General features: G+C 36.3%; 1 protein-coding gene across 20 annotated transcripts in view; it reads right to left on the bottom strand.

Moving 5' to 3' along the window:
• Ppfia2 (PTPRF interacting protein alpha 2) overlaps positions 1–13829 on the bottom strand; it is a 461179-nt gene that overhangs the window by 180461 nt on the left and 266889 nt on the right. For all 20 annotated transcript variants that reach the window (XM_052753255.1, XM_052753257.1, XM_052753256.1 and 17 more), the window contains one exon: positions 2362–2463. In XM_052753255.1, coding sequence (XP_052609215.1) covers positions 2362–2463 — 102 coding nt within the window. The remainder of the gene's footprint in view (positions 1–2361; positions 2464–13829) is intronic.

Genomic DNA, 13829 nt, shown 5'->3' with positions numbered 1-13829 from the left:
AGGTCTGAAGGTTTATCAGAACCCTAGACATCAGAACACTCTTTTCTAGTTAAACTCACAACTTTTCACAATCAGTACTCTCTAGTTGTGAGAAGGAAGTTAGTGTTGTCTTGCTGCTCTTTCCAATAGCAACATGTAGCTACTGTGTAGTCATAGCAAGACTATAACACAGCATATAGTAAAATACTATTATATAAATCTATCTGAAATACTGTCATGTGTAACTATATCAATGTATATTTGATATGGCCTTTGATGGGAAGAGGAAGATACGTTTGAATCTTAGACCTGTAATTTTATTTTTGTTTTTGATGAAATCAAGCAGGTCTGTAGTGGTTATGTAACCTAAAAAGTCATTATATTACCAAGATTTTATATTTCATAGGATTCAGAAATCTGTTTGCTTTCATCTCATGTACAACAAAATCTCTTCATGCTAAATTTTTAAGGAAAATAGAAAAAAAATTTTTTGATCACATTTGCTAAGTGTTAACAGCTATTAATCTTGCTTCTAATCAACGGCTTCATTTTCTGTTGTAGTCAGAAAAAAAGCTTTTTTCCTCCTTCTCTCTCTGATCTTAGAAGGTGTTCCAGGGTAGCTCCTCACACCCCTGTGATCCTTTGCAGGTAAACAGTCAAATGCCAAATATGCTCGTGCACTCAGGGGGTTTAATATGTTGAAAATCATGTGGCTATTAAAACAAATCCCAATCCTAAAATCAGTCACAATTAAAACAAATGACATATGCCACACAGCAGGGTATTGACTCTTGGGCAAATGTTTCATCTGAGCCATCATAGATTTTTGCAAGTCTGTGTGGGTATCTCTCCTAGTGGCCTCGTGGATCTGTGCCAGTGGCACGGGCCCTGCATACAGTGTATTACCTTTCTAACCCTGTGGTATTTTACTCTGCAACCTTTGATACATTTGACTTGCTTTGTCTTTACAGTGGGAACAAACAAAGTATATTCTTCCCATGACTGTAAAATGAAATAAATGAATGTAGAATGAAAAGGCATAGATAAATGCACATACGTAGGTAACAAAATGAGCTGATACATTTTTAATGTGAGGAATCTCCGAAAGTGAAACCAAAGATACCTTTGCCTTAATTCTCACGCTTCTTCTACTACTTTCACATTTGTCAGTGCTCTGTTACATCAGAGAATGTTAACTAACCTATTAAATTTCAAAATAACAGGACAGGACAGAACAAATACGACTACGGCAGAAATAGGTATATTTGCATGGAAATGCAGCACTATTAGAAAAATCAAGAGTGAAAAAAGAAATAGACAGGGAAAGAATGCAGAATTTTCCAGCACATGATCTAAACTGCCCTTGCAACGCCCTAATAGAGGCAATCAATGTGACCGGCTCATCAAAATCTTGATGAAAACCAATTCACATGCACAATGCACACCTGTGAATTCTTTTCATCATATAATCAGAACCTGATGAATAAAGGCAGAAATGAGTTTGATGGTATAACCCTCATGCACGCAAGTCTAACTCTCACGGGAGGTACAGGTGATGACTAGAGAGCTGAATTTGCATAACACTGAAAGGCCAAGGCACAAAATAAGTTGGCTACTAATCACATTTTATCTGCAGAGGATTAACCCAGGAAGACTATGACACTTAATATAATTTCACCTTCTTAATAGTAAAGTTGCATTCATGAAAGTCGTTTCTCCTTTCACTTAGCTATGAGACTACATTAATTTGTAAGTAATATAATCAGTATTTATTCTATGAAATTTAGTAACATTTTTATCTTGGTTTTCAAAAAATACATCTTCTTTGATCTAACTCTGAACTTTATTCTTTCATGGCACATCATCTGACTGACACTGTACAGGAATTTCCAAGAGCAGAATGTAGCAAGTATGTGTTTTATCATACAATAGAATGCCTATTAGAACTATCAGCCTCTAGGAAATCTAATGAAATAAATGTGGTAAGCCTCTTTTAATTGGTAGAGGTTGATCCACAGCTTTTCAACTTCAATTTCTTTTCCTTTATTTTTAGATAAGTTCTTTGCTAGAATGAGGATCAAATGCAGGCCACTGCAATGTACCAGCCCATCACTTAGGCTCTTTTTAAGAGACAATGAAGTAAAGGCCAGAAGAAATGGGGACATTTTGCCGGGCAACATAGTGATTTAGCAGAGACTATAATTTTGGTTTCCTTTCTTTTTATTTTGGGTATTATACCATGTTTCCTTCTTTTCAAAGCAACTGACTATGAATTGGAATCTGCTCAAAGTAGTCCTAAAGTTTTTGCAAGTTTTTAGATGTGTGTACAGATACATGACAGTAGACTATTTATAGACGCTCAAAAATCAGCTTGATACTTACTCTTGTGTTGTTTCTTTCGGCTTTAAGCTCTGAGATCTCTTCTTCCTTCTCTAGAAGTTGCTCCCGGCAAGCATTCAGTTCTTTAGTCAATGCAGCAAATTCCTAGAAGGGAAATAAAAATGAAAAAACTCATATAGTTGGCTGGTCAAGGCATATCGCTATCATTTAAGTATCTTGATCTGTGGTTCCAATAAATACTTAACCATGGCATGCATGATTTGCATAATATGTTGCTCATACGTGTTTATCAAATATATTTCAAAAGCATAGCATTACATTGAACTTAATGTTACTCTAAATTTTTGCTAAATACTTTGACTAAATTGGTGCTCAAGTTCTATAATCTTAGATTGATTCATTTATAATAAATAAAGTAGATCACATCACAACACACACTGTTATTTAGAGCTGTAGTGCAAGCAGATATTACACAAATTAATTAACCACCAAATGCTTTTATACTTTTCTTCTGACATTTATCTCCTTCCCCTGTTCCATTATTACTGGTGTTATGAAATGAGCAACATAGTTTTATAAAAATAAGTATCACATTGCATCAAACAGTGTTACATTGGTTGAATTCTTACAAATACAAGAACTTCAAGCAATTTGTATTTCATTCATTATCTCATCAGTTTTCATGTCCTGGTTAGCACTGTCAAATTGACATAGCCTAGACTTGCCTACAAAAAAAAGATTAATATGTAATTGTCTTTAATAGGTTTGTCTATGAACATATCTTGAGGGATTGTCTTGATTGTCTCAAGTGATGTTAGAAAGGCCCCAATGGGAAGGTTCTGTATATGAAATTCAGTAAGAATAAGCCTATGAGTGAGCCTGAAAGTGACCTAACTAGCAACCCTCCTCCATAGTTTCTACCTTGAGTTCCTGCCTTGACTTCCCCCAATGAAGAATTGTGACCTAAGAGTTGTAAAATAAAATAAAGCCTTTACTCCCTTAAGTTGTTTTGGTCATGCTGCTTGTCACAGCAGCAGAAAGGAAAGAAGAAATAAACCTCTAACATGGCATGAAAATCTCACTGAGACCTAAAGACATTGGATTATTTACAACAGGTACATTGCTGAATCTTGCTGTGCACACTGATCCTTTATCTCAAGGATGATTTCTTCTGACTCAAGCCTTCTCCTTTGTCTTTCCTTTAATCTCTGTGAAATTTACATACTTCCCAAACTCACAAAACTTTCAGAGGCTTCTACTTCTAAAAATGCCAACTTTATAGACTTTGAGTTTTAAAATTCAGACTATATAAAATGAGAATCTATCAAAAAATGTGTTTGTTATGAATAGACATTAGGGTAGCCATTTTCACTTTTTTTTTTTTTAGTTTCTCTAGTATCTACTGCAGTTGTCCTGGATCTTGCTCTGTCGATCAGGCTGGCCTTGAACTCATGGAGACCCACCTGGCTCTGCCTCCCGAGAGCTGGGATTACATGTGTATGCCACCACCGCCCGGCTGGGACGACCATTTTAAGCCAGAGGCATTTTATTTTGTTTGCTGTGGATCTTTGCTTGGAGTTAAATGTTATGTGAACTGCCTATAGATTACCTATTTAACTGTATGGGTAGCAAAGCTTGACAGTGATGAATAACCTATTTCAATGTATAAAACCTTAGAATGACCCCCATAATGCCCATACTGCGATTTCTGAAGCATTGACTCCAGCCAAAGATGAAAAATATCTTGTGAAATTTTTCACTCAGTCCTACCAAGTATATTATCTCTTCATGTATGCATGCACTCTTCCATCCATCCATCTATCCATCATCCATCTGTACCTCAGTGCATGTATCTAAGCATTCAATATGTAATGAATACATCTTACATATTATAGTCTATGTTGAATACTAAAGTAGTAAAGGTAACAGGGAAGAGATATTTCACCTTGCTTATCACAGTGTCCAAAATTAATATTTATTTGCTTGATTTCCATCATTCTCAAAGACTCAGGACCCATTGCCAAAGTGTCATAGCAATAATAACATTAGTTAGTACCACTGGGTACCGCAAAGGTACAGGTAACACTTAAGCCCTCACTTCGGATGACTTACAGGTTGTACCCGCAATTGAACATTTAACTTTTCCATATCTCTCTATCTATCCACTTATTCATGTCTATTTCAAACACTACCCTTTCACTAACATATTCATATGTAAGCATCATCTTGTCTTGTTAATGCTCTGTAAATCTTCATCTTATTTTATAGTAACTTCATATGGCCACTTAAGACAAGGTTTTTTTCATAGCCATAGGGCTTAGTATAATTTCTAGACTATTGAGTGAACAGTAAGCAAACAACACATCTTTGTTGTAAGAATGAGTCATTCATTAACTTTTCTTATAAATTTGACTTTAGTAAGGAAGTAGTATTTAAAACATTAATTATCTCTCCTTCATTTTCTGAATAAGAATATTATAATTTCTTTAATATAAAAGAAAACATAATCATTTGTCTTTGTTGCTGTTGTATTTTTTATGTTAACTGACATTTACCTATACAGAAGTGATATTATTGTCAGCTGTATCTTATTTCATATGTGTAAGTGATGTGTTGATTGTCTGGAAACTTAAAAGATTCAAGAAAGTATTCAGGGAATCTTCTCTGGTCCTGATAGCCTCTACAAGAAGACGTGCAGCATGCCTAAAATTTAGTAGTAGGCCAGGTCTCCTGCTAAAGCTCCTTATCATGTAAACATAGTACCATGTTTGTTGTGGACATGAAGAACATGAACGTAAATGAGAACCTATGTACTTAAAGAGTGAAGAAGGGATAAACAATAATGAAAATATCTTCTGTTATTTTACACTTTGAGCCTACTGCTTTGGAAAATTCCTTCCTTAGATTTAGCATTTCTTAATTGGTAACACCACATTGGCCCTATTCAAGAAGCATACATATATCCAATATTTTATTTCTTCTTTTCTAGTGTATCTAAAACTGTATTACTTACAAATACTTATACACAATTCCAGGAAGAAAATCCATAGTAAAATAAATTTGAGAAACACTATATACTATGTAATTTGCCATTGGAAATCTATAAATACTAGTGAAAAATGTTAATGATTGTGAGGCAAACTTTTGTGACCAAGAACTGTCAATGGTGCATAGTTACAACTACAGGAAATAAATAAACTCATATAGTAACTCCACATGTTAGCATCTTATGTCAGAATCACAATGCATAGGTTAGATCTTCACTTAGAAAAAGAAGAGTTCGAAATTATAACATGTGAGAGAATATTATTAGAAAGTGAAGTCAATGAAGAATAAATGCTAAAACTTTGTTCATATTTTGTAAAGTCTAATGAAAGCTGTCCAAAGGAGAAGCTGAACTTTCTCTAAGGGACTGAGATACAAGGAATAGGTCCATTACGAGGGGAAACACCCAATTCTCCAGACTATCATTTTGTTCTCCAACCATAATTTGGCAATTTCTTACTTTTCCAATAAACAGAATTATTTTTGTTCAGTCTATGTTTATCTTGGAATTTTAAAGAGTGGTCAGAATCTACAAAAGCCAATGCCATAAAATACCCACAAACTGAAGGGAGTAGTACCATTTCTGTCTTGGCATCACTCATGCATTTTATAAACATTCCTTTGAACATTTAATGTGCTCTGCACTGTTTTAGGTGCTGCAAAAAAAAAAACAAACATTAAAGGAAAAGTCGTTATATAGTTGATAAGTTTATACCCATTCAGTCATTTACCCCTAGTGATATTTTTAATCTGATTTAAGCTTTTCTAGCACATTCATATCCTTTTCACACAAAGTCAACTCATGATATAGAGTGTCAGTTTCTTTCCAAACAAAAATAAAGTAACTTCTTTCCCATTAACATCTTTAAAAAAATTGTGGGTGACATTTTTCATATACCAATACAAGTCATGTCATTTTTATGTGTTACCACTCTTAAGACATGTCTCTGAAATAATACAAAATATAAAGGACTCTACTTCAGTTAATTTGTCTAATTTGCCATCTCTCTGCCTTCGCCTCTACACTTCTCTTAAGCTATTTTTTTTTTTTTACAGTAACTTTGTTTTTAAACTAGAAAAAACCCTTAAAAACTTGGTATCTATTGTTTAGTCGTTGTGGATGCCTTGTCTTTCTGAGAACACAAATGAGAAAGCTTGTACAAAAAAAAAAAAAATTGAAGTAAGTAGCTCTAGCCAGATTCTTCTGAAGAGGTGACAGTATCTGCAAGTATCAGCAAGAGCATCAACTCCCCAGGTCTGTGAGACAGCAGAGAAAGGGTCACCTACTCGGGGTCCTAATGGTGCTATCATCCTGTGTTTTTGCATCTGAACTAAGGTGAGCCAGAGGAATTCATAACTTGAATGGCTTAGCTGCTAATCTCTCACACGATAACCATTAGTCTGATGAGTTCCATACACTTAGGTTTTCTTCTGTTGTTCGTTCTGTTTGTTTTGTTTCTACAGATATTGAGGTGGGGTTTTGAAATGCAAGACAGGCTGGACTCAAGCATGTATCTTCCTTCCTCCGCCTCTTGAGGTTTGAGAATACAGGTATGCACTTTTTTTTTTGCCCGGCTCCATAATCAGATTAGTAAAATCGACCAGTTTTTGTTTTTGGTCCCTTCACACTTCAGAAAGTAGACATTTACTCAGCCCTTGTGCCTATTTACAGACTCTAACATTAACCTGGGTAGAAGGGATAATACATAGACAGGGAACACTGTAAGCCTTTCTTCTCTTCAACTCAGACCTCTTTCTACTCTGCCCACCATCAGCCGCTGTCAAGCTTCCTCCAACAGATGCAGCAGTTCAGTCTTTACATATGTTCACCTTGAATCTTATTTTGATACCCAATATGAAATATACATGACTACCTGACCCTGCTACCTTCCTTTCTCAATTTCATATAGGGCCTGTCTACCTGAGATTTAGTTATGGAAGATGAGATTTTACACACACACACACACACACACACACACACACACACACACACACACACACACATTCTCATTTACTAAATGTTCAAATGCTTTTATTTAGCAGGCAAGTGTTGGCTTTAAAAAAGCAAGTCAGATACTGCATGCCAAGAAGGAAATTCAACCTTTCTATTTCCAGTCCACAGCACCAGGCAGTCTCCAGAGAAATTTCTGGAAATTTACTCACTCATTTTGATGACAATTTTAGCACTCTACTTTTCAATTAAACCTGCCTTCACTCTTTGTGTGAGTCACTTAATTAACAAGGCCACATGGTCTTATTTTTGTCAGCTGTGTATCTGAGTAAATACCAGTTAAAGACCCATGAACACCAAGAAGAGGGACTTAGAAGGAAGAGGGAAAACATAGGGTGAGTTGAGAATCAGGTTCACTAAACACTGTCAACAACCTCCCCAACCACAAATCAGCACGTTTATACTTTATTCGCCAACCATTGGTGCCAACTGAAAACTAGCTCTCAGGAAAGAACATATCACACAGAATCATGCTGATAAAGCACCTAGAAGTGGGTTAGACACATGAACCATTTTAACAGTAAAAATTTTTGGAGATCATAATATAATTATATCATTTCCCCTTCATTTTCTTCTCTCTAAACCCTCCCACATAGTTATCTTTGGTCTTTTATTTTATTTTGGTCTTTTATTCAAATTCATGTCCTCTTTTTTTCATTAATTGTTGTCACAAATGTGTAATAGTATGTATATGTATGTGTAAGCATGTGCATGTTTCTGTGTGTGCTCACGTGTAGTTGTGGAGCACAGTCACAATGGATTCATCTACAATAAAACACAAGGAAAGACAGAGAAATTATAGGAGCCAGAGAAATAAGGTACTCTGCTGTGAGAATGTGTGTCCTAGGAATGTGAGAAGCCACACACCAACCATCTAAAAATATTTTAAAATGACTTCCTTCAGACTATGCCATCCCTATTTACTATATTTTGGTGTTTCTTTTTGAAAAAAACGGCTGCTCTTCAAGCTATTGGCTCTGTCTAGAATATTAAGTAGAAAGTACTCATTTTTAATCTGTGTTACTTTGGATACGACAGCACATAAATTTACATGCTTAAACGTAAGTATATCTTTGTGCAAACCAGAAGATACATTTTCTAGAACAGATTGATAATAAATGATAATAGATGCATTGTATTAAAAAGATGAGAGCAATACAAAAGAACGACTATGTCCTTAAAACTGTTAAAAATTGAAGTCTTGAAATATTCAGTTTATGAATGTTTAATGGCAATGATGAGTTTTCCTTACAGAAATTGATGCTTTGATATTATACCATTATATGTAATGTATACATATGTGGAGTTTGCATTGCTGTTATGTAATAAAAGATAGTACTAATGACCTCTGTTTCTATAATTGCCTCCTAGACTCAGTTAAGCCCAGGGAAGCTGTCATCCAAAATTACTGTATAAACAGCTATGTCTCATGGTCAGCTCTGCGCAAGATAGCTTGAAGGAAAAGTCACTTGCATAAATAATGCAATTTGACAGGCACAATCAGACTCAGGACTTTAACCAAACTCTATAAACAAGGCTTCCCAGATTTAAATGAAAGATATTTCCACTCTATGCAAATTCTATTCTGTGCCTTTTGATTATTTTTACATATCCTAGCTACAGAAGTTTTCGCCTTCTTCCTAAAACTGCATAATGGATTATTCAACACACCACAGTGATCTGGGGGCTGGAACAGAATCCTGTGCCCAACATAGCAAGCCACAAAAGCCTTTTTTTTTTTTTTAATGGCAGCTATGTACACGAGTACTTGCTAAACTTCTGTTTTCAAAACCTTCCAATCAAGGCAACTAGACTCTTGTAAAACGTGGATGTTTGTTGAAATCAAACACTGTTACTGTCAGGCAGCCTCAGGCTGTTTAATCATCTCGCCATGTTTCTACCATGCGTCATTCACTGTCCTCCTACGGAAATTTGTCTTGAATCCTACTTGTACATAGCTCTGTAAGCTATAATTTGTCAATCAGTGGCTCTTATATTCAGATACATAGGCAGACACCCCAGGTGCCTAGTGTTCTGTAACTTGTTGAATCCTGAATCATAGAGGGTAGAAAATTGATGTAGATTGGTTGGAAACACACTTATAGAAAAAAATAGGTTTTCTTTTTCTGGTTTTAATTTTGTAAGTCAAATCATCTCCCTTGCTGGCATTTTATTATGCTTTCTGAGAGCCCTTTGTAGTTTTTCCTTTATCAGCTTGTTTGGAATTTTCCTGCATGTGTGGACCATGGCACTCTCAGAAGACTTGGGTGTTTCTGGCTTAATGGTTATCTTTTATGGTGAAAGAAGTTGATGTACAGGTTGCCGGGGAAGAAAATGCACCAGTGGTATTATCCAGTTCAGGACCCTGTATGCTACAATATAGACCTACTAGCCAAGATGTACTCACTAGTGCGGTAGTGGAGTGATTGTTATGGGGCAGGGTAATGAGTCCATTCTGACTGAGTGTAAGGCTTACTTCAGATGAAGGAATTTTGTGATTTGTGGTGATATTGCATTCCCCAATATATTGTGCACCCTAGTAAACTAATCTGGGGTCAGAGAACAGAACAGCCACTAAATATAGAGGCCAGAAAATGGTGGCACTCACACCTTTAATTCTAGCATTCAGAAGGCAGAGATCTGTCTGGATCTCTGTAAGTTCAAAGCCACACTGGAAACAGCCAGGCATGGTGACACATGCCTTTAATCCCAGGAAGTGATGGCAGGAAACAGACAGGTATATAAGGTGTGAGGACCAGGAACTAGAGCCTGGTTAAGCTTTTAGACTTTTAGCAGCAGTTCATCTGAGATTCATTCCAGATGAGGACTCAGAGGCTTCCAGTTTGAGGAAACAGGATCCACTGAGAAGTTGGCAAGTTGAGGTTAGCTGTGGCCTGTTCAGTCTCTCCGATCTTTCATCATTCACCCCAAAACTGACTCTGGGTTTGTTTTTATTGATAAGACCTTCAAACAATTCATGCTACAGTGATTAACTCTGTAACTCTGGTTAAAAGCTTTTACCTAGGAAGGTCATAGGGCCTTTGCAATTCGACTTTGCTACCTAGTCATGTTGTCACATTACCTTTTAAATATTTATGTTTCTATTCATAAACCCCAGCTGCTCCCAGACTTGGTGGATGTGAGGTAGTCAATGTCAAAACACTAAGGCTAAGAGACTTAATAGTCAGTGGTAAATGAGTTGTATTTCTCACCATAGCCCCAGGTCACTTACTATCAAAGATCAAGGAATGTTTCAGAAGAGGAGGCACAACAAGCGTAAGGGCTTGAGGATGAAATGCAAATTTCTGGCCCTGATATAGCTATCACATTCATGAACTCACACCAGTTGTGGTTATCTAAGGAGATCAATCCATCCAAAGTCAGGCATGGATGAGGGAGTTGCTCATATCCATTACTAGGGAGATATTGGCAACTGTTAACTGCTGGGGGGAAGGAAAATCATTCTTATAGTTAAAAATAAGTATGTGACAGTACTGAAATTGGGAAGTAGACACAGAGTCCCATCACTAACCATGAGCTATTTGTAAGGGATAACCACCAGGAAAGGGAAATTAGTTTTCTTCAGTGGAGTGATACTGGGTATATCAACCACACTCCAGGACAGGCCGAATGTCCAGGAGTAGCTTGCCAATACAAAATAGAGTTTTTATTTTGTTTTGGCATTGCTTTTGTCTTATTTGGTTTTTGTTTGTTCTGACTTTTGCTGTTTTGTTTTCGTTTTTAAAGATATAAAGAGAGGGGAAGGGCGAAAGAACACAGATTTGGGTCAGTAGGTAGATAGGGAAAATTTGAGAGAAGTTGGGGGAGGAGAAATATGATCAAAATACATTTCATGAAAAGAAATTTTAAATAAAAACATATACATAAAAAGAAGCTGGATAAGTAAAAAACAAAATTGGCCAGTGTTAGATTTCCCATGGTCTACAGTAGAAAGTTCACATCCATCCGTACATACATAGAGAACATTAATGGAGTTAATGGGTTACCAAAAAAAAAAAAAAAAAAAAAAGATGACATGAAGTTAGAGGGACCATATTAGGGGATGACAAGTCAGGAGTTGGACCAGGAGAAGTGGGATATAGATATGATCACATTTCATTATATGCATGTATGAAATTCTCAAGAAAAATTTTAATCTTACAATGTATTATTACAAGTTACACATTTTCTTTCAACTTCAAAAGGATATTCACTTGGAACTCCCCAACTATCGTAAGTTTTAGGTAGTGCACTGCCTGGATATTGTTGGTAAAGTAGCCTTCTGTTCTGCATCTCATGGAAATCACAGGTTTCAGAGTGATACAGGATCAGAATTTGGCTAAGAGCGGTGAATTTTGTAAACCTTTGTTGATTCCTTGGGTAACACAGATAAAACTGTCTTCTTGGTGAAATATTTTAAGTAGGGATGAAATAATCTATACAAATGTGATTCTTGAAGGCTTCGGATAAAGTAGTTGTCCAGTAAATGTTACAGAGCAATGGTTCTCAACTATAGTTCACAACCTCTTTGGGGGTCACAGATCAGATATTTACATTATTAATCATGACAGTAGCAAAATTATAGTTACGAAGTAGCAATGAAATAATGGTCGGGGTCACCACAACATGAAGAACTGTATTAAAAGGTCACAGTATTAGGAAGGTTAAGAACCACTGGTGTAGACTCAAGCTACTTTTTACCCATATAGGGCTATTCTACATATGTTTTTTTTATTTCTTAAAGGGCCCAGTTCTCCATATTAGGAAAATATATTACTTCATTATATGCTGCAAAGCACACAACACTAAGCACTTTTTTTCCCATTGGTGGTACTGTAAAAGAACTTGAGAATCATACTTGGGGCTGATTTACACAAACCCATTGTTGCTCATTGTTCTCTTGCTTTAAGATGTCCAGCATTTGCTTTAAGATGTCCTAATGCTGGTCCTAATTACAAAGCACAGGTAGCAGGACTATCTTCGAGAGAAGAGGAAAGCTATCTGTACCATTAGCTGACTAGTAATAGAAATAAGAACTTATCATGTCAAAGTAAAAATACTGGGCATATTTGTCCAAGAGAAAATGTCTCATACCTTTTGCTTCTTTTTACTTAGCAAATTTATTTCTATCAAAAAAATATATTGTGGACTAAAATATCAAAAGTGTCCTACAAGATTAATGCCCACAAAGATATAAAGTCATGAAACAATTCTTCACGTATCACAAAACTGCTGGTACTTTTATTTTCATTTATTGTTTTGAGATAGGGTCTCACTACATAGCTCTTGCTGACTTGGAACTTGCTATGTAGATTAGGATATCCTTGAACATACAGAGATCTTCCTCTCTCTGTCTCACTAGTGCTGGGGTTAAAAGTCTATATTTCCACAACCAGCACAAAACATCTCTCACTTTTTCCCATTTTGTTCTGTCTACATTTCTCTTCAAGAGATCGTACAAGTCATCAATTGGTATCTGGTTGTTAAATGAAACGATAGCATAAAGCATATTGGAAGCATTTTCAGTGACCCCAGGTGTTTGTTCCCATACACCTGTTAGTATTGTTTAAGGGATCCCACCTACCTACTAGTCTAGCCAAGAGTGAGGGATTCTTGAGACAGGTAAGCAGAATAAAGCTCGTTGAAGGGAATGCTGTCCTTAGTCTCAGGCTCTAAGTTTGAGAGCTCCCTTTTTTCCTAACCCTTTCATGATGTGTATGGAAAGACACAAACACAGGGACTTAGAATCATGATGGAGTTACTGACTCCAAATATACCGTCCCTTTGACCTACTTCACCTCCTCTCCAATTTTCCTCAAACCCATCTAGGCATGTTCTGATTATATCAATCATATGAAAGAGGAGAGAGGAAGCACCTCAGAGACAATTTCTCACAGAGGAACCAAGTTTTCTAGCTTTATAATCAATTAGTGTTATGCCTTTGTTCCCAATTCATATGGATGGAAGGGAAAAGAAGCTGTCTTTTACCTGTGGCAACATGCAAAAGGCATCTTTGGTTATTGTATGCTTAAATTATTCGGAAATTTTAAAAACTGTAATCTTTTAGATGCATTAGTAAAATTTTCCAGGCCCAGTAAGCACTGCTGCTAACCCATGTCAAGGCTGAATCTTTGCCAACTAAATAGTCCTTTGGCAGGAAAAGCCAGGTTTCCACAGCTCTGACAGTGTGAAGCAGGAGGCAAGCTTAACAAGATGTTGTGTATTAATTTGAAAGGCTTATCATCTGGCTAGATAATACCTGCTGCGGAAGACACACAAAATAGTATTCAAGATGAATATTTCAAAATCCCAACAAAGCTCTAACTAAGCCAAACAAAATCGAACCAGGTCTCTGCAGCAATCAAGAAAATTACATAACCCACAGTGTTTGGACTAGGACACTGTTGGCTATTGACTGAGCTAAAATGTTGGAGTGGGTCCTGTTGAAGTTGTA

The sequence above is a fragment of the Peromyscus californicus genome, unplaced genomic scaffold (assembly GCF_007827085.1).
Source record: "Peromyscus californicus insignis strain IS unplaced genomic scaffold, ASM782708v3 Scaffold_24__1_contigs__length_46423439, whole genome shotgun sequence".
Classification (NCBI taxonomy): Eukaryota; Metazoa; Chordata; class Mammalia; order Rodentia; family Cricetidae; genus Peromyscus; species Peromyscus californicus.
Note: the sequence above shows the minus strand (reverse complement) of the source record. Positions and strands in the feature narration are given on the sequence as shown.